General features: G+C 37.2%; 1 protein-coding gene across 4 annotated transcripts in view; it reads right to left on the bottom strand.

The window, feature by feature from the left end:
- The window catches only part of LOC109097198 (disks large homolog 2-like), a 206903-nt gene that overhangs the window by 180502 nt on the left and 4404 nt on the right, over positions 1–21997 (bottom strand). For all 4 annotated transcript variants that reach the window (XR_006161001.1, XM_042765209.1, XM_042765210.1 and 1 more), the window contains exons 3-5: positions 17997–18098; positions 5267–5424; positions 1724–1789 (exon numbers count right to left, since the gene is read on the bottom strand). Coding sequence is in view for 3 of the 4 variants with exons in the window: in XM_042765209.1 (XP_042621143.1) it covers positions 1724–1789; positions 5267–5424; positions 17997–18098 (326 nt within the window). In the remaining variant the exon portion in view is untranslated. The remainder of the gene's footprint in view (positions 1–1723; positions 1790–5266; positions 5425–17996; positions 18099–21997) is intronic.

The raw sequence follows: 21997 nt of genomic DNA, 5'->3' as shown, positions 1-21997 counted from the left end.
ATACAGTGGTGTTCAGTATGGTCACACTGTATATCTGTTATTCAAGAAACTCTTGAAAAGTTTAAAAAACAATTTATGAAAATTGCATGAAATTCAAATAGGCTTATTGTTTTTTATTATATCATTTAAAAATGTGAATGTACTGTATAAATACAGAATGCATTAAAGGGTGGGGGGTTTTGCACAGTGGTTAACCAGAAAAATTAAAAATGGCATGTCATGCTGAAAAGGTTGCCGACCCCTGACCTAGATCATACAAATAACCAATAAATTATTATTTTTCCTAAGCACTGTTTGAATTGCGAATGTAGGCACTCAAGGAAGGCTTTAAGACCAAGCGGAATCCTCTGCCACCTAGTCGCTCCCGCTTCACAGCGAGCAGGACTCGTGTTTTGATTTCTGCAAATCAGTTTGGTTGAATGCAAAGACGTGATTATTGATCATAAGCACAACATCCAGCTAGAAAACATACTATCTACCTTTTACTTTTTGCAATAGTTGGACCAAGACTATGGAATAACCTTCTTTTATCTGTGAAAGCTTCAAATTCTGTCTATGAGTTTAAAACTAAATTGAAATCTTATTTTCTTATTGCTTTTTAAACTTTGTATGTTAAATTATCTTTTGAGTTTACTGATGTTATTCTTTTTACTGGTTTTTATTTTATTCGTACAGCACTAAATAAAAATACAAAATACAAATACCTGAGGGAAGATGTCTTTCACTATTGTAAGTTAATGTTGTTAAATAGAGAAACAAAATTGTACATTTTTAAAACGTCTATAATTTCTAGCACATTATAAGAAGAGCAGGAAGAAGCCCTTTTAGTGGTGAGTGATATTTAACTTTATTTGCTGGACTGTTGCTGATTTGTAAGATTATTACTCAATAATGTTGTTTAATTTATGTACAGAATTTTTTGCCTTCTATGGGATTATGACATGCGCATTGAGTTTGTTTTTATTTAACGAGTATATTGTGCGCATCTTTATACAGTGTTTGATCGCATTTTTGATTTTGATTGGCGTGTAACGGAAGGGAGGCCCCCAAAGCTGCATTAGCCCAGGGCCCCCCAAAGGCTTAACGCCACACTAGATATATCAGGGAGGAGTCCCCCCAAATGGATATAAATCATCCAGAATAGGAAAGGGAAAAGCCTCTCTTCCTGCATTACTAATGCGAAGCTGGTATAAACACTGCCATATGACAATCTGCATCTGTCAGAATACTGAACAAAATGTGGAAAGACTGTGTGTGTGTGTGTGTGTGTTTGTGTGTGTGTGTGTGTATGTGTGTGTGTGTGTGTGTGTGTGTGTGTGTGTGTGTGTTGTGTGTGTGTGTGTGTGTGTGTGTGTGTGTTTGTGTGTGTGTGTGTATGTGTGAGCATATTTTTGTGACATATCAGGACACAACTTTGTATAATGGCATGGGTATGACACAGGTATTACAAGGAGAGGGTGACTTATGAGGACACAACCCATGTCCCCATTTTTCAAAACGCTTATAAACCATAAAGAATGAGTTTTTTTTTGAGAAATTAAAAATGCACAAAGTTTCCTGTAAGGGGTAGGGTTGGTGTAGGGCGATAGAATATACAGTTTGTACAGTATAAAAACCATTACGCCTATGGGATGTCCCTACTTTTGGCAAAAAAAAACATGTGTGTGTGTGTGTGTGTGTGTGTGTGTGTGTGTGTGTGTGTGTGTGTGTGTGTGTGTCTCACCTCTGTATTGGTGCTTCCTGCGGCAGGCTCCTCTATGGTTAGCTCCATGTGACACTCTTCTCTCAGCTGAAGACAAAAACACACACTTTCAGATGAAACACTCTCTCTAATGTCTGGTACATTTCATTGTCTTAAACAGGAAGAAGAATATTGATATTCTTGATATTAATTTAAACAATATGACACAATCAAACGAGCTGTTGATATTCAAGAGCATGGCTGATATTCAGACAGCACGATTTTGAGTGCAGTATTTATACATCATAAATGTAAAAACATTTTATCTGAAGTCACAGAATTAAACTGAAATTCTGCTTGGAAATCCTGTCCACAAATAATGTTTAATATATAAGGCAGGCTGAAGAGATAGAAGGCCAGACGCATCAGTCAAAAAATACACAAACACTTATATAACATAGTGCAATAACAGCCGATCGTAGCAACACAAACACTCACTCACACACACACACACACACACACACACACACAAACACACATCACATCCGATTTCTTTCTCAACTGTTTCCATTCACCTGAGACATAACTGACTGTGTTTACCTGAATGATTTTGTCAATTTTATGTGTATGTGTCTGTTCAGAGGATTCAGAAGAGGATTCAGTTCGGTGTTCACGCGCCGTCTGAAACGCATGTGCGCGTCATGTGTGTGTGGCTGTGCACGCAAGTAACGAATCGAGTTCCCTTTCACCTTTTCTCTCTGGAATTGTTTCAAATTTGCTTGCTTGTGTAAACACAAACAAATGATAAACGTATACTGTATTATGGTTAAATTTTGCAATTAATCCATGGATTTTGCAATTAAACACATGCGTACCTAACCGTGGGTCCGTACGGATCAACTACGATCTGTTTAACCACTAATAATAAGTGCATGGGTTTTGTGAATTTTACTTTAAATTAACTTTTTATTTTATGTCAAAGCTTAAGTGTTCAGTAAGGATATCTACAGCTTTAAAGATGCTGATGTCATCACAATGTCCTTCTGTCTTATGAGACCATGAGACACTGGGATCAAGACACAACTCACACAGAGATATCTTCCCCCTAGTGGCTGGATGCAAAAGAAAATAAAAAATACAGCCTGAATATACATTGCTGACTTCATGTGCAACAGTACAATAATACAAACAGTTATCAACCTGACAAAATACTACACAATAAATAAAAAAATTCCAAGCAACATAAGACATATTTCAGAAATGGAAACCTTATATGCTTATTTTAAACTGAGATTAAGTTTGGCATTTAATTATGCAGTTATTTAAACTACAACAAGCTTATCTTAATCTTTGTGCTCTGCATTTTTTAAATGCAATCTACTGAGCAACAAGAATCTCGTCTGAGGCCCTTTTCAGTCTATTATAATCTCACTTTCTCAGAAAATTGGATTCATTAATCACATGAAGTCTCTAGTACACTTGTAGCATTTTATCAGTAGTTGTTTGACTGACATGTTTTATGCTTTTGTGAGTGCTGATGTGTCAGCAGTCCTGAGCAATGCTGTGGTATTCACCAGCGTCTGAGAAGACAAAGAGAGCTGCCTCCATACAGCTCTGTGGAGCCATTTGAATTCTTTAGATATCTAAAACTTAATTTACTGCCTTTAATTATACTGTCACAGGCATGTCCAATCACTATCATCACAGCACACGATGGACAAGGCCTCAAACACACATACAGTGTGCTTTTCCAGCATTAAAAAAAATAATAATAATAATAAAAATTACAAGATAAGACTGAGATTTCTTTAATGTCTATATTTTCTCCAATAGTAGAATCAAGATTAAATGGAAAGCAGAATTCAATCCCCAATATCTTACATATGTCTCTTCTAAAGTTTTAGAAGAGATCTCAACATGTGTCATTAGATGTGTCAAGATACTAAAATCGGCAATCAAAAAGAGCTTTCAATGTGAACTCATACAATTCACATTAAATAATTTCAAGAACAAAATTTTAAACCTCTATATTTTTACTGTACTGCATGTCATTTTTATGTACATTGATGTCTACTTGATGTCTCCAAAAATAGCAAAGTAAAATGAGAGTTTTTGTCAACTGACTCTGTGCTGAGAAATAAAACCTCCCCCAAGGGGACTGTCCTCTCTTCAACTGGCCTACACAAGCTATACGCTTCAGAAAGATCCAAAATAAACCATCAAATTACTTTCAGCTCTGCCAGAACACAGAATATTTTGACATGATGGACACACGCAGTCAGTCACCTAGGCTGGCAGGGTGTGGTCTCTGTGAACAAACATGCCATCTGTGAAAAAGAACAAAATTAGAGAACACTTACAAATACCTCTAAGTTATTGCTATATTAATCTGGCACCTGGTGCTAATTTCCATAATTATATGATAAACCTATTTAACTGGCAGCATTCCTCCAGTTTTCAGTGAGATTACAAGATGGTGGGCCACTCTAAGGTGACTGAAAGCCTCTAACAGGAGGTTGTCCAGAAGAAGGCTAAAGCCATGACCCTTTCTGTCATTGCAAGAGAAGTTAGTCATACCAAATCTGTGATTTCTCAAATATTGCAGCTTTACAATGATACTAATTTATGTCCCCCAAAAAGGCTGGTCGTCCATGTAAGACAAATGCACGAGAAGACAGGATAATGCTGAGACCCTCAATGGGGAATCGGTTCAACACTGCAGCTGGAATTGCTTGCCAGTTCAGCGATTAACAGGGTACGGCTCTGTCTCGGCACGTTTAAGAGAAGTTGGACTGAAAGCGCACTCTGCAGTGACCAAACCTCTCATTTTCAGAAAGAATCAAAAGGCTAGGCATACCTTTGCTGAGGAGCATGTTGTGTGGAGAAAGGAGAACTGGTCCAAAGTTCATACTAGTGATGAGCAAGCATAATTTATTTGGGTCTAATGGAAAACATTTTGTTTGGCATCAAACTGGGGAAAAACTGAAGCCCAAGTGCGTAAAGAAGTCAGTGAAAGGTGGATGAGGAAGTGTCATGGTTTGGGGGATGTTTTCTGCAGCAGGAGTTGTACTTCTTATACAGCTACATGGCAGGGTGAATGTAAATGTAAAACGGGGTCAGCAGCGTTTTCAAAAGTCTCGTGGAAGGCACGTGGAAAACGCCGGAGTAGTTAAAATGATACGCATTACCATAGCAAAAGCTATGATTTTAAAACGAAAACGCACTAGTGTAAACGGGGCCTTAGTTTCTCTATTGCTGGCTGCTCATTTAAAAAGATGATGGAGAGAAAAAATATGCGCTCTCACAACCATCTACAACCTATTACAATAACAACACCATAAAGTGAACATTGTCAGTAAACAGTAGATCATAAGCAATTGCTTGATATCAATGCACAGTATCCTTTGATTGTGAACTGCTCTGAAACCGCGAGCCTGTAGACGTACTGTGCAGCATTTTGACTTTGAATTAGCAGTGCTCACATTTATTTAATGACATGTTGTATGACAATTTTCCATCCTCAAATTTAAGATCTCTTAAAATGATAATGAAAACATTTGTTAATCTTTGTTTTTTGTGTCTCACCTCTGGCGGTGTGGAGGCTGGCCTAGGACCCTCAGAGGGTGAGGTTGAGTTGGTGGCAGTTTGTTTCCACTGCTCAGCCATATGATTCACCTCCACCAGCTTCTGATCACAGCTCTTCTGAGAGTTCAGCAGGGTCAGTTCATAAAACTCCTGAATATCTACGAAGAGAGACAGAGTGAGAGGGAGGGAGAGAAAGCGAGGGAGAGAGAGAGAGGGATAGAGGGAGAGAGAGAGAGAGAGAGAGAGAGAGAGAGAGGGAGAGAGAGAGACACTATAAATATATTTTTAATACCTACTCAAACTATGTAGAATTTCCACACCACACTTTGTCTACTCTATTTTTTTTTTTTTTTTTTTTTGTATTATTAATAAAAACCAACATAATCTCTAGCTGGAAGCAGATCAAATTGAACACAGGCAATTTATTAGATTGATTCATTGGCATTATAATGAATCCAGCACAGTAAGATGAAAAAGAGGCTGAGAGAGAGACAGAGAAAGAGCAGGCAAACACATGCTTGTTTAGTCTGAAAATAAAAGCTGGAGATTTGAGCGGCAGCCATGGTACAGATTAATTTGTGTTTCTGGGTCAAAAAGTGAGATTAGACACAAATTTCTAGCTAGCTTAGTCAAACAGATTCCAAGTCAAATCATAATGAAAATATGTAGGGCTTTCCAGTAATTTCCATTTCATAACTCCACAAAAATCAAGTAGTTATTTACATAAACATAAGATGTGTCAAAACATTTTAATGTAGGGGGATCCATGATCAAATACTGACCTAATACATAACATAACATAGTCTATAAAAATGTGCATACCGTCTAAACTTTATAAATTTATAAATCAAATATAATTTCGTAAATTGCATAAGCAATTATGAACAAAACAGCATTATGCATTTATGCATAGCTTAATACAAATAGCCAAAGCGTTGATCACACAATTGCATGTAAAAACACATAAGATGCACTGGAATGGAATAAAACCCCAATAGATTCTCGAGACATGGTTTATTAATTTGTTTTTCTGGGTCAAAAACTGAGATTAGACACAAATTTCTAGCTATCTTAGTCGAACAGATTCCAAGTCAAATCATAATGAAAATATGTAGGGCTTTCTAGTAATTTCCTGCCAAGTAGTTATTTACATAAACATAAGATGTGTGGGAACATTTTAATGTAAAGGGGATCCAAGATCAAATACTGACCTAATATATAACATAACATAACATATGAAAAACACACACACACATATATATACTGTATAGGCAAGGTATGAGATTTGTATGAAATATGAGATTTTGACGGTATGATAACCTTAAGCAAAAATAATATGTTTCACTGTATCACGGTATTGTTGTTACAGCTCTACAATGTGATATTTTTGAATGTCTGGGTAAAAAAAAAAAAAGTTCTTCCACTGAACACAATATATTTTATTTTTGAGCAACATACAGAATATTTGGAACAGTAGTATTTGTTTATTTATTTTTTTTTCACATTGATTCCAATGACATGCATTCCACAGACATGCCGCGTCGTGTCTTTAACTACCGAACACATCGTTTCCCATGAGTGTACGCACACTCGCGCCTTTGATAACTGCGCACGTCGTTTTGTCTGACTGTACATGTGCAGGCAGCGCACAGCACCTGCTGCCACTAAATTACATTATATTTGTCCCATATTGTCATTAATACATACTGACGTCAACTTGGACCACTAAATAAATAGACTGCTATTGTTATGTAAGTATGAGGGTTAGATTATTTAGTGTACAGGTCATTTCAAGAGTGATAATCGAAGTGATAGAAAATGTTTATTTTCATGCATTTTAAATGTTTAAAAATGTGGAAACCGCTCATCGCATCACACCATCTCCTGACTGCATTATTATTTGTAAAATAGGGGCTTTATGGAGTGTGTGTGTATACATGGTTATAAGTATAACAGTTTATATTTCATTAATTTAGGGAAATTAACAAGTGTCTTAGCCCTCAATGGACTATTTGGCCAACCAGCTTTTTCCTGCTTGAAAACAAAATGTTATTGATAGTGTAAAAACATCAACTTTGAAGCACATGCTGATTGATGGACTAGCATTACTCAACATTACTTACTACCTTCCAGCAACACTACATTCAATGAAGGTAAAATAGTAAAAAACATAATAATAGTTCATTTAAATGGAACCAGAATCGGAAAATTTCTAACAATACCCAACCCTACTTATGAAAGTGAAAGTGAAAGTGAAAGTGACGTGACATACAGCCAAGTATGATGACCCATACTCGGAATTCGTGCTCTGCTTTTAACCCATCCAAAGTGCACACACACAGCAGTGAACACACACACACCGTGAACACACACCCAGAGCAGTGGGCAGCCATTTTTTTTATGATGCGGTGCCCGGGGAGCAGTTGGGGGTTCGGTGCCTTGCTCAAGGGCACCTCAGTCGTGGTATTGAGGGTGGAGAGAGCACTGTACATGCACTCCCCCCACCGACAATGCCGAGACTCGAACTCACAACCCTTGGATGGTGAGTCCGACTCTCTAACCATTAGGCCACGACTTTCCCAGTATACTTATACTTATTAAGTATACAGTATACAGTATATATTTCCAGTATACTTATACTTATGAAGTATACAGTATACAGTATACTTATGAAGTATACTGTAATATATATTGAATTTTGACATTGCCACCCTTTAAATTAAGTTGACAGTAAGTAATAAACAGTATTAAGCATTGATTAGTTGAGTATTGTGCATTTTTCCTTACCACTATTTTTTAGTAGTTAGTTAATGATTTTAATGAAACCGGAATCAGAACCGGAAACCATTAGGCGGAACCTGAACCGGAAAATTTGTAAAGATTCCCAACCCTATAGAATAAAGAGTGTTAGTTTTAGAGGGTCAATTTTTTTAATATAATAAATAAAAAGAAACCGGGTAGTAAGAATTAGGGGTTTAATGGTTCAAGTATATCACGATTCGGTACGTATTGCAGTTTTGGGGTCAGTTCAGTATTCAGGCAGACACAAGCATCTGTCTATCATCTATCTATCTATCTATCTATCTAAATGGATATTTGAAATGTTCTCTTATTTCTATGTACCAAATTTTCAGAGAAGACACAAAAATCATTACGTTAAGTGATGATATTAAATGAGGTCAGAGGTGCTGTGAGCTGTATTACTATTGTGGGTCAACTCTCTTCCGCCCTGCCTTGAGAGATGCTCAACAAAGACGTCAGACATAGCCAAATATTTAAACTAGCATGTAAGCACTTGCAGTGACCATCTGGAGAGCTCTGCTCTTTCAGCCTGAACAACACAGATTTAAAATCAACAGTTACATTAAGCCACATTGCATTGTGGGTAAAAGTCAGCAGCTCTGCTGTGAATCCAGCCACCATATGCCGTAGTAAATGCTACAGATCCTGCACTGGAATGAACTAAGCTTGTGCTCTGAGATAGGAGATAAAAGAAAAGTCTATTCTGTGTGTTTGGAGTGCCCATATGGGATGTGTGGATGAAATGTTCCCAGCTGACTGTCAAAATATACAAACCATTCCAAAGGAAAATCACTTAATACAGAAAATAAATCTTATGAGCAGGTGCTAAAACAAGGGATACTGTCAAAACCTAACAAAAATATACCATAGTAATAATAAATCACAGTAATTTTTGCCTTAATGTCACATTAAAACTATAAAATATATATATATATATATATATTAATATTGGATCTGCTATAGAACTTGTAAGAATCTTTCCATAGTTTTTATTTTTATTTTCTCTCTTTGTAGTTTTATTTGTTTGACAGTAGTCAAAAATACCAAATAGCAATTGTTTTATTGTAGTAACAATGACTTTCAGTTACTATGATATGATGCATTATGATGGCAGCATATGACAGGAAATATTACAAACCAGCAGGGAAGCAAGCCTACACTAAATACAAGTATGTGGGTAGTTTACATGACATCTTAAACTGTAACTACAATGTCCAGCAACATGACAAGTTATACTTCTTTAAAAATTAATCTAAATAACATTTTCTATTTTCAGTATTTATATACCCGCCGTTTTAATGACATATTAATTAAGAAAATACACACATATGTGTGTGTATGTATAGATAGATAGATAGATAGATAGATAGATAGATAGATAGATAGATAGATAGATAGATAGATAGATAGATAGATTGGTAGATAGATAGATAGATAGATAGATAGATAGATAGATAGATAGATAGATAGATAGATAGATAGATAGATAGATAGATACACACACATATAGCGGATCCTGACAAACACAGAACTACAGACAAATGAGTCAGGAAGGATAAGTAGAGAAATTGTCTGTTGCCACCACCTGCAAAACGATTGCCTTTTTGGGTGATGTCTTGATGTTACCTCTCCAGTGAACCTGTTGTCACTTTAATTTGCACCAAAGCAGGTGAAACCATCACAATCACTTATACTTGAACAGATATCCCTAAAGTTTAAATGACTTGGTGTTATTCTGTGTTGATTAAGTGTTCCCTCATTTTTTAAGCAGTGTGCAAATTGCATAGAAAATATATATTTAAAAAAAAAATCTATAAATATGTAAAGAGTTTTTTTTGCCTATACTCATCCACAGACGAATACAGTTTTTAGCAGGAAAAAACATCCAATCAGCTAACCATACTTTATAATAGAGTGTCTGAATTGGTGCTTTGAATATGATAATGCATGTAAAGCTGCTCAGGAGACAATATAATGTTGCCAAAGCTGTACTACAAAACAGGCATTTTCCACCTAACAAAAGAAGCTTCTTTCAAAAAGAAGCTTGCAGTCTATTCAATCTTAGAGAGAGAATTCATTTACATTTAAATAAAACCTAATAAAAAGACTCCATTTGTTATTCCTCCTACAGATGACTGCCTTCTCCAGCATTTCAGAGTAATTGAAGTTCAACACATATCAATAACACAGTTCATTCAAATATTTAAGTTGGTGCAGGTACCAACAAGTTTATTTAAAATGTGATTTGGATGTGTCTGTCTCTAAAGTTGTAAAATAAATTGAAAGTGAGACCATCAAAGATTTAACTGTATATAAATCCCACAACTCAAAGAAACGTGGGTGACACAGTTTGAAAAACAGTGAATGCAAAGTTTCAACAACTGATAAAAGACAAAAATATGAATACTATTTTAAAACAAACTGTTAAAATAACCCAAACCAACAAAATGCACATAACAAAATCTTTAAAGCAGCAGTAATTTCTAATAAACTTACAGAGCGGTAAAAGTCTTCTGTTCTCCATGGACATGTTGTGTAAAGTGTCATCACTGAAACAACGAGAAGTGTTGTGTGTGTGTGTGTGTGTGTGTGTGATGCCAGATGCCTCATCTAATAGCATGTGAACAGCCAGCTTAATCCTTGCACAGGCCTCCTGTTCCCAACAATTCAGACAATGACCTTACACCCTCACACACAAACAGAGAATACAGCTGATCATTATTTCAGATGCTTTGTCTTCGGTAGTGTGTAAAGCTGTTTAGTGCACTCAAACATCCCCCTTTTCCACCCCAGAAAGCCAAACAGTGACAAGCAGTCTCTACTTATACATGCATAAGGACAGAGCAGGTGGCGACTGATGAAGTTTGTGTGTGTGTTTGACTGTAGGCTGGACCAGAGCAGCTGGGAGAGTGTTTAAGACAGTTGAACTCAGGGCACAGAGATGAGCCCATAAGGACAGAACCCCTGCTTTCTGATCACTGTAATTTTTTTTTTTTTTTTTTTTTTTTTTGAATGTTCTATTTGAATCCTGGGGAAAAAAGCAACATGGTTTCCTCAAAAATATTAAGCAGCACAACTGTTTTCAACATTGATAACAATAAGAATGTTTCTTGAGTAGAATGATTTTTAAAAGTTCACGTGACACTGAAGACTGGAGCAATGCCTGCTTTGCCATCATAGGAATACATTACATTTAAAAATCTATTAAAATAGAAAACATCTATTTTAAATTTTAATTATATTTAAAGGTGTCATGAACTGAGAAATCAAAATTCATTCGATCTTTTGACATATAAAAGGTCACTGTATTATAAAAACATCCTGTCTTAGAACCTCAAAATTTTCTCGTTAGTCTAAAAACAGCTTATATGGAAGCCAATCTGCCGAAACGACAGGTTGTGGAATGTGCCACTTTATACCATAATAGTGTGGCTAAACACCACCTCCGCAGAAGATCAACGCCTACTTCTACATCACTGCCAGTTTAGCCCCGCCCACCGCTTCACACAAGTAGTGGGTAAATAATGAGAGAGATTCATTTACAAACTAAGCACAATTCAACACAGGATTTTCAGAAAGACTGAAACTAAAAGATGATGCTGTGCAGATTATTTTGGATCTGACAGTAATGTCACACCACACAAGTGTGACTAATTGTTTTTACCATGTGGTCACTGTTGCTTTGTCTGTTATTACAGATCTTTTGATATGTACTGAGTATTTATGCATTGTTAAACCATCTGTGAAGGATGTAGGCTGTCAAACATACACAACTGTTAGCCAATCATAGCAGTGGCCGTTTACTCCTGAGTCTACAATCAGCCACGCTTTTCAAACAGAGTGTTCCAATTTGAGGGGTCAAAACAGGGCATAAATAGCCTACTACTTCTAAATTATTATGTTTTTTGATGTAAAAAAAATACTGATTACATTATACGTGGATCTCAGAGAACAGTACAAAATAAAAAAAGGCAATTCATGAACCCTTTAACAATATTACATTTTCACTGGAAATTTGGTCAGATAAACGCAGCCTTGTTTTTTTTTTTTTTTTTTTTTTTTTTTTTATCATTCTGACCCAAATCTGTGAATGGTAGTTATATCAGCAATTTGCCACCCCGCTTTTTAGATACTGGTATAAACATCATGCATTCATTTAAACAGAGCAGTGTGTTTAAGCAGATGGCCTTAAAAAGTCTTGTTGAGACAAATCCGTAAAATAAAAGGCTTGTCATCTGCTAATCGGGCATTATGAATCTGTTCAGATGGAGTCTTGACAGCATACTGGCTTTCAAATCCCTTTGAAACAATTATTACATAGTGGAGTATGTTTATTTCAGTTTATTTATTGTGTGGACAAGATTGTAAAATGGGCTGAAAATGATGTTTGAAATCTGCAGTTAAAAAAAAAAAGAATTAGCTGTTCACCATGACAGAATTACACTTGTCAGCTATGTGGATTTTGGACACGTCACAATATTGAAGATTTCAGAACTAAAAAAGAAACTCTGCAGTTAATTAGTCAGCTCAATCAGTTAATTAATCAAGTGTTTGTTCATTGCAAACACTCAGAGTCTCTAAGAGACCTTCTCTGAAGTTCAACCACGTTGGGTATAGCTGGCATGTTAGATGAGATGAGTTGTGACATAAGCTAAAGACTATGCACCTGGTGCTTACTATTGCAGCCCAAACAATTTACAAGTGGCTGACAACAGGACTGGACTGGAAACAACTCAATTTGCCAAAACACAGATAGCCTCAGCGTCAGACAGCACACCCACAAACAACAGTCGGTTCACTGCTCATCTCTGCATATTGCACACATCACTGGAAAGCAGAACTGCAAAGCTTTCTCGCTATATAGCAAGTTCTAATCTGATTGGCTGACTTTGACAAGTCTGATAGATTTAAACTATATTTATAGTTTTCTTTGAGGTAAACTGAATATTCACATATTCAAACGGTTCAAAAGTTTAGGCACAGAGAAATGATTTCGTTGGGATCATTTTCAGAACAATTTCTTCCAGCTGATGAACAATAAAAACATTGACAGCCAATCAGAATCAATCCTGCTATAATAAGCTCGAGAATTTAAAGTGGCAGACAAGTGTGCGCTTGAAATAAACAGACTATATCGTCCGATGGTGTAGACGCTAATATAGTTATCTGTATAGTTATCGTTCTTGGTGTGAACAGGCCTTAAGACTGGAGTAAACAGTCCAAACAGTGGAAGGCAGACTGGGAAAAAAATTGCCACTGGGTGAGATAAATTACCATTTGTTGTAAGGTAATCATACACAGAATAAAGCATGTGGCATTTTCAGGAGGAAGAATTTCAACCTCTCTTTTACATAGTCATTTATGTCCAAAAATGTTATGTTAAATCAAAATAAAACACCTAATAAAATATATATATTAGTTTAGATGCATCTCTTGTGACCATTAACTAACATTAGAACATGCAAATATGTTGTTAAATTATATTAACTTCAAATCTCAGTGGGTTCTTCAAGTAAATTGTTTAGGTCAGATAGATTTAGATGACACAAAAAATCCCTGCATTAAACTATTCAAGTTATTTAAAAAGTGTTGATTGCCAAAGATGTACAACATTTTAAAAATTAAATTGGTATAATATTGGCATATTAATGCAAAGAATATATTCAGGATTGGTTCTAACTAGAGAATGCAATGATTCTGATTAGCTGTTCTAAGTGTATCCATTTTCAGCAGAGCTGTGGGTTTAGTTAGGTGAGGTACCAGTTACAATCCAGAAAGATCTTATCTGCTTGGTTTCCAAGGCAACCAGAAAGAAGAACCAGAAAGATTCATATTCATAATCACATCGGTCTATGCATAAATTCCCTTTCTTTCCAACCCAGACCAACCCACAGAAACACAGAGTGCGTGCACACACTCTCATTCACACACTACAGATCGGCAGCTGTTCCACTCTTATGTAATGGATGGATGGTGTGGGCTCAGGGCTGTAATCTCATTCCTCTCCAGGGAGCGATTATTCCAGCTCCTTATGCTACCCAACACTGCATACCAACACACACACACATACACACACCTCCTTATCTCCTGACGCAGACTCCCGCCTCTGTGATTCTACATGATTCATAAAATCACTTTCCTTTCTCAAAATACGGCAATAAAAAAATGCATCGATATTCACCGGGATAATTTCTCAAAATGGCCTTTGCATTGCAATGTGCTACAACTGACATATATTTTCTCAAAATGGCCTTTGCATTGCAATGTGCTACAACTGACATATATAGAGATATTTCAGGGCGACAGTTTAGACACAGCTTTTCACATTAATTGATGTACTGTAGTTGTGTGGATTACTTGTAGATTATGGTGATTTCTTTAACAACTTTTTACTTTACAAGACTTTAATTGATGGACTAGAGTCGTGTGGATTACTTGTGGATTATTGTGATGTTTTATCATCTGTTTGGATTGTTTGGACTCTCTCACTCTGACGGCACCCATTTACTACAGAGAATCCACTTGTGAGCAAGGGATGTAATTGCTAAATTTCTCCAAATCTGTTTCATTTAAGAAACTAACTCTTTTAGATCTTGGATGGGCTGAGGCCTGAGTACATTTTCTGTAGATTTTCATTTTTGGGTGAACTATTCCTTTGTGTTTATGTACAGTGCCACTAATGATAAGAGAATGTAAGGGATTTGATAGTCTTACAGAAAATAATGTTTATTCCCTGGCAATGGCTTCTTTTGGTTTAGTGAGATGAAGATAAAATCTCAGGACTGCTACACATCAGATGGCTCATTTATCATTAGAATCTCACATTTAGAAAACTGAAGGTTTCTGTTCCAAAACAAACCAGTAAATTGCTCCCACTCTTTACTCTAAATACTGATGTGACATGAATAACAGCTTGCCTCTCCTTCTTGGCATGCTGCCTCTGTTGACTTTGATAATTCTGCATTTCTCTGCTCCACCAACAAACTGGCAAAATAATATGACTAGCTGAGATCTGTCCAGTATGAAATGAATAACCGCTGAAGATTAGCTTGTTATCAGCATGTGCAAAACATGTTTGGTTGGGACAAAGAACCCAGATTATACTATAAAAAGTCGATGCAAATATTTTAATGTAGTGACTGATAAATCTAAGCTGTAAAAGTTTCATCCTCCCTCACTGTGAAAATCCTGGAATGCCACATCTGGAAATGGAGCATAACAAAAGCTTCATAACAGCTGATGGAACACAATCAGATACGAGATGCCGCCATAAGCAGTTATGGAAATTCTTAGCTGGTCTAATTTGTTGCAGTGCTGCCTGGTGCTCAGCTAAATTTATCTAAAATAATGCTGAATTACATCACTACCTTTACTCATTCGTCTTCTGAAAATAAGTTTTTCTGTTTGAAGAACTGCAGGCTGCTCACTATGACACTAGAACCCTTTCTGCTGAAGGTCTGCGTTACTATGGAGACAGCCAGAGATTGCACATTTCATATAATACTTATCTTAAAAGACTATGACAGGTGTAAGTCTGACTCACAGAGTTGCCTCACACTTCCTGTCCTTCATAATTGCATCCAAAACCAACACTAGTTTAAAAGGGCCATTTCAAAGTCGAGTAGAAAAGTTTTAGTTGAAATACACTCGATCATTTCATTCAATATGCAAACCGTGTTGTTTTAAAGACACCATCCACTGACATCAGATAGCATTGGGTTTTAAAGTTCTTTCGATTCTACATCACAGAACTCAGAGAAATGCAGAAGTGCATTCATATTACAACATATCTGATACTGAAAAGTGGCTTGTCCTTAGGCCTGTCGCAATGATCAATATATCAACTTATCGCACAATATACGTACATGACCTCAATCATTTTTGGTGATGCAATATATTGTCCGTTATATTTACATAAAAATTAAAAAGAAGGTCCGGGAAAAATCTTTAGATGGAAAATCTCCATCTCCAAGAATTTTTCTTTTTTCTACTTGTTACTTTGCTTTACTTTACTTCTTGTTAGAAAATGTTTATTTACTATTTATTCAGGTTTTTTAAGGTATGTAATATTTTAAAACTTAATTTCCATGATCTAAATATTCTTAAGAATTAAAAGTTTGTTGTCATTTGAAAATGTGTTGGCCTTCTTGCATTATTATGCTTTCATATTATGATGACATATTCAGGGGCATAAAATGACAATAATATTGTTTATCACAATTATTTCTGGGGCAATATGTCGTACACCAAAAAAAGTTGTTATTGTGACATGCCTACTTGTTCTAATGCTTTTAAAATATAAAACATTAGAAAAATGACAGAGTGAAATATATATATATATATATATATATATATATATATAAATATATATATATATATATATATATATATATATATATATATATATCTATATATATATATAGTGTATTCAGATGGTATGAAATGTATTTTAATTTATTTTATTTTATTAATGTTTTTATTCAACCCTAAAAGATATGATTCATTAGTTCTGTCAAAGCTCTACATTCTCTGACCAGAAAGACCTAAAGCGCTCCCTCTGCTGGAAACACAGACTTACGACAACAGCATGAAAACAGCAAACCAACCACCACTGCACTGTACATCGAATTTACTTCATAAAAAAAATAAAATAAAATAAAATAAATCTAAAAGCATTAATTTAGATTAAATGCCTATATTTATATCGATACAAATATAATTTGACCAGTTAATTGATATGTTAAACCATTAGAAAAGACACAGTAAATCCTAAATATTTTTGTTATTGTTTACATTTAGTGAAACATTTTGTGTGAATTTTAATCATGCAATATAAGGTAAAACAATATCCACTAGATTTTAGACAATAAACAAATACGTTATAATTTTAACTAATGAAATAATAACATATTTCAAATATTTCAAACCTCAATAACATTTAAATCATGGCCAGTTATGGGGGCCTGACAAACCATTTATTCTGTGAAAAAATAGGCTGGTTTCAAACAATATTACCCCAAAATTCCACAAGATGGCAACATTATTCTCCTTAAATGAAGAGGACTGGAGCCCTACCATAATTGAGCAGAGAAACGGAAGCGGACTCAGCAGTTTCTGTGTGGTTGTACTTTGGAGCTAAAGGCTTGGTACGGAAAATATTCACATTGCATTTGCATCTTTAGACCAGCATTAATATCTTCCTAGAGGCTCTACTGTCCTTAAGGACATCTAATAATTTTCAGCCATCTGTTTTGGAGGTGGAGCCAAGGCTGGTATTCAACCAAATGCATGTGGCATCACATTTCTGTAAACACTGGCTTATTATAAACTCAAATTATACTATCAAAAAAAAAACACGTAGGTTGGCTGTTTATCCACACACCAAGATTCAAAATCATAAAAAGCACAAAATGTGAAAAAGAGTTTCACACTAAATTTTAAAGGAACACAAAAAAGTCTTTTCAAATTCTGTTTCATCTTTCAATTTCTGTTTCTGGGTTCATGTACGCATCTAATTTTGTTTGTTCGTCATCTATTTCAAAGCTTGACAGACATGGTCACTGTAAACTAAACCGTTGTTTTATGGCAAGAGCTACATAATGATTGCAAAAGATTCTACATGTGTTTCACAACAACAACATCATACAGGTTAGCACTGAGGACTAAGATTTCATTTCTGGGTAAAGTTTCACTTAAGGCATGCAAAAATAACATTAAAGAAATATTCAATAAAATATAATGAAAACAGATATCATGGTATGATGTAACTCTCATATAATCATTTAGAACACTCACTCACTATCTTCACAACTCTAACAATGCTGTTTTTCCAAATAAAACTTAATCACAAAATACACTATGAGCCACTGATCTCAGATCTGGGTCAGACATTTACCTGACATTCACTGACAAACAGTATTACACTGACCTGTGATTAGAGCCAACGCTCTCTGACAAAAGTCCTCACCCAGAGTCCTCCAATTTGAGGCATGGCTTCCACCACCATTTGAGGCACATAAACTCACGTCCACTTGTTAAGGGAAATAAACAGGAAGAGACAAATTAGAGAAGGAGAAAGGGAGAGAGAGAAAAGACGGAGAGAGAGCTCTATGCTGCTATCACAAAGCAGCAGGATTAACAGTGGAGAACATGCTACAGGGAGACTAGATTATTCTAGAACAGGAAAAAAAAAATGCAAAAATCACTGCTAATCTTATTCTTCCTGCAAAGAGTTTTTTATAGTGTAAAATATTTGAAGTGAACGTTTTAACCATAAAGTCACAATGAAATCAAACTTTCAATCAAAATTTCTCATTCCATAGAAATTACTTTGTTTATAGCTGACACCCCCATTCCATCTTTTAACTCCTCCCCTTCATACTTCTGAACAGATTTTGGTACATAACACCCACTTTGCACAATCCAATAGATTCCTGATGTATAAATTCCTATCCCACATTTTTATTCCCACATTCTGTTTCTCTCTGAACTACGCTAAATTATGGTAGTAAAATGGATTTGCGAATGCTAACATGAATTAAGCAAGAACAACACACACTCACACATACACAGACACAATAAATGATCTAATTTGGACTTTGTAATCCTTATTGGATCCTGCTGTCTATGACACAAAGCCAGACTAAACTTTGATGAGCATTCGGGAACTCTAGAAACTGACGCAGAGCAGTTGTATTGTTCTAGCTGTGGAACTTGGACCAAATAGAGATTGCTACTCGCCATCCATCCCCTGGTGTCAGGAACTCCCCTCCTGCAAGAGTAACAAATCTGATTACAGTTTAGCAGAAGGAGCAAAAAAAAAGATTCTCTAGGGACGGTCTCACTGTGAAACAGGAGTGCGCCGTCATGGCTCTTCTATTAAGAGGGCAGTGTCCAACCTTGTTCAGATGACAGTGACAAATAGGTCCCATTAAAAACCTCTATGGAACAAATTGGCATTGTGGTTGGTTTCGCGATTAGACCGCAGTTGCTCAGTATCTTAAGGATTCAAATAAACAGCTGTGATAAAGAATATTTAGCCAGGAAATCTCACCAAAAAGGACAGACTCTAAAAAAAGACAGACCCGTTCCAGAGAACTTTTGATTCAAACAGTAAAATACTATGTGATGCAACCTTATAGTAACCTCGCAGCTTTCCTGCCACAAATAGCGCAGGCCATTTCATTTTGGCTATTGTGTACTGCCAAACTACCATAACAACTGCTATAATGTTCTGTAGATCAAAATTTCAGGGCCTTTAGGGTTCCAAACCAACAGAATCTCAAGGTACCAAACCATTCTTATATCAGATTTTTCTTCATGAAACACCGAAAGTGAACCTGCACACTCAGAATGGATTTTCACAGAATTTTGAACTTATGCTGTCAGGTATCCTGGTGAAATAGGTTTCCTGGTGAAAGCGAGAATAGGTTAAGCAGTTAAGAAGCTGCACTTCTCTGGCACATGCTAATGCCTTCTAAGATGATTACTGCTATTTCAGGAAGTGACCTTAAACTTTAACAGCATTTTATAAAAAATCAACAGAAAGGAGACAAGTTTGGCAGATTTACATGATTGTTTAAATTTGTTTTTAGTATCAAAGATGCAAGGTAATTATACAGTTAGGTTCTAAATGCATTAGGTGGAGTAATCTATGACTGACTGCAAGAGGGCAGCAAAGAACGTGAAGACCTGTAAGGATCACGTCACCTTTTCTAATAGAAAGCAATCTGCCATAAACACAAAACAGTAATAAATCAGTAGGTTGAGGTAAAGGTCAGAGAAGAAGAAAAAAGAATTAAAGATACTACAGGTTATTGACAGTAAAAAGAAGGCAATATTTCACAAATATTACACTATTAAGAGTGGGTGCTGGTGAGCAACCGATCCTTGTTCACCACGTTGATGAGGAACTCACCAGCCCCACTGTGGAGCGTTTGCTAGAGACTGAGAGCCAAAGACTGCTGCGACCAATGAGCCATCGCCAGAGAGGGCGACAGAGCTGAGGATCCCCGGAGCCAGAGCCTCACCGATCGTCTGAGCAGGTGCAAGAGCTGACTACAATGCACACGACAGTGGATGAAACAGTGGAGAGCGTGGGCGTGGAGGAAAACCCTGCCTTATAGCACCACCAGTGAGGGTGAGCTGAGGGAGGGCTCAGGGGATTTAACTGACTTTGTTTCAGAACTACCCAGTCTTCCGTCATCATCTGAAATGTCTTTCCTGTTACGGCCAAGGAGGCCGTTTTCGAACTGTTTATCTGCCCTGAACAGTCTGTCTGCCCCTACATGACTATGGAGGTCGTGCCCAAACTGTCTGTCATTCCTGAAATATCTGTCTGTCCTGTCTCGACCATGGAGGTCTTTCCCCCATCTCTGGTGCTCCCAGTGCTGGGAATGCTCATCTGCTGTGTGTGGGCAGCACACACCATCCCTGAACCCTCGAACTGCTCAAAACTCCCACCCAGCCTCCCTCTCCCACCATCTCTTCAACAGTCCTCGCCTCTGCCTCCACTGTCCCCTGTCAGCCCCTCTGCTCACCCTTAGCCCACCATCGGTGATATTGGTTCGCCGCAGGTCCGCCAGTCTCCATCAGCATTGTGGCTGGAGGATCCCTTATCTACGCCTCTAGCCTATGAGTCCCAGACTCCGCCTCAGCTTATTGACCCAGCGGCTCCTCCATGGATCCTAGTTCCCTCCTCTCCGCTGGATATCCTCATCCCTCCAGCTCGTCCTTGGTCAGTCATCGACCCTCCATCACCTCCGAACTCCACTCCTCCTCAGGCTCCTTGGGCTCCTCCCTCCCTCCAGCTCCACATTGGTCCTCTGTCGCTCCGGCTACACTACGGCCTTCTGGATCCATGCCTACGCCTCGGTCGCCTGAGACATCTGCTCCACCTTGGCCCTCCATCTGATCTGCCCTGACTCCTCCTGTCTCCATCCTGGCTCCTCCCTCCGTCTGATCCGCCATGGTTCCTCCCTCCATCGTCGCCACCTTGGTCATCCACTTGCCTGCCTTCCTTCCTGCCCTTCGCCATCCTTTTACCATCCCAACTCCACTCCTTTGTCCTCCTCCTTAGTTCCCTCCATCCCTCCTATGTTGTTTTTGCTATGGCACAACGTCTCACCTGGCCGGAGGGCGGAGTACTGTCACATTAATGGAATTCTTTTGTTGTGTTTTCATTTAGTTTCTGTTGTCCTTTGATTAGTTCTTTTATTTTACCTTTGTTTGATTAGTTATCATCCTCACCTGCCTGTCCCTCATTATCTCACCCTACTTAAGTTACCCTTTCAGTTCAGTTAGCTGACAATAATACCACAGCACCAGCAATTAAACATACAACTATGATTTAGCATATTGCATCTAAACACACAGTTTTTTAATTACGCAATTTTTCTGCATGACTAATTCTCATCCAACTCAGTAAAAGCTTTAAAACCTAGAGCTAAGGTCATAGCAAGTGTAATGACCCAGAACTCGACATGGGATCCATATGCAGGCTTTATTGCAGAGACTCGTAGTCGTACAGGCAATGGTCAATACCAGCAATATCAACAACGTAGGAAGAACAGAGAATCAAAATCCAGTAACAAGCAAGGGTCGGTAGGTAGGCAGCAAAGGTACGGAAAGGATATCAAACAGGATCGGCAACAGGAAATCAAACACGGGTAATAACGCTCAGAAATGACAGACACAGCAAATCAAGACTTCGCGTTGATCTCCTGTGATAGTCCAGCTTTTATACACAAGTCCTGATGAAGAGCACCTGTGACGGTGATTAGAGTCCAAGGACGGGGCTTGTGGGAAATGTAGTGTAGTCAGTGTAAATGAATGGATGTGTGTCAGTATTCAGGTGAGGGTGCCCTCTGCTGGCCAGCAGAGGGAATCACGGGGTTCGTCTCCGTGACAGCATTTAGTGTAGTCAGTTTT

Source organism: Cyprinus carpio, chromosome A10 (genome assembly GCF_018340385.1).
Source record: "Cyprinus carpio isolate SPL01 chromosome A10, ASM1834038v1, whole genome shotgun sequence".
Lineage (NCBI taxonomy): Eukaryota > Metazoa > Chordata > Actinopteri > Cypriniformes > Cyprinidae > Cyprinus > Cyprinus carpio.
The sequence above is the reverse complement of the archived record's forward strand: the minus strand, read 5'-3'. Positions and strand labels throughout refer to the sequence as shown.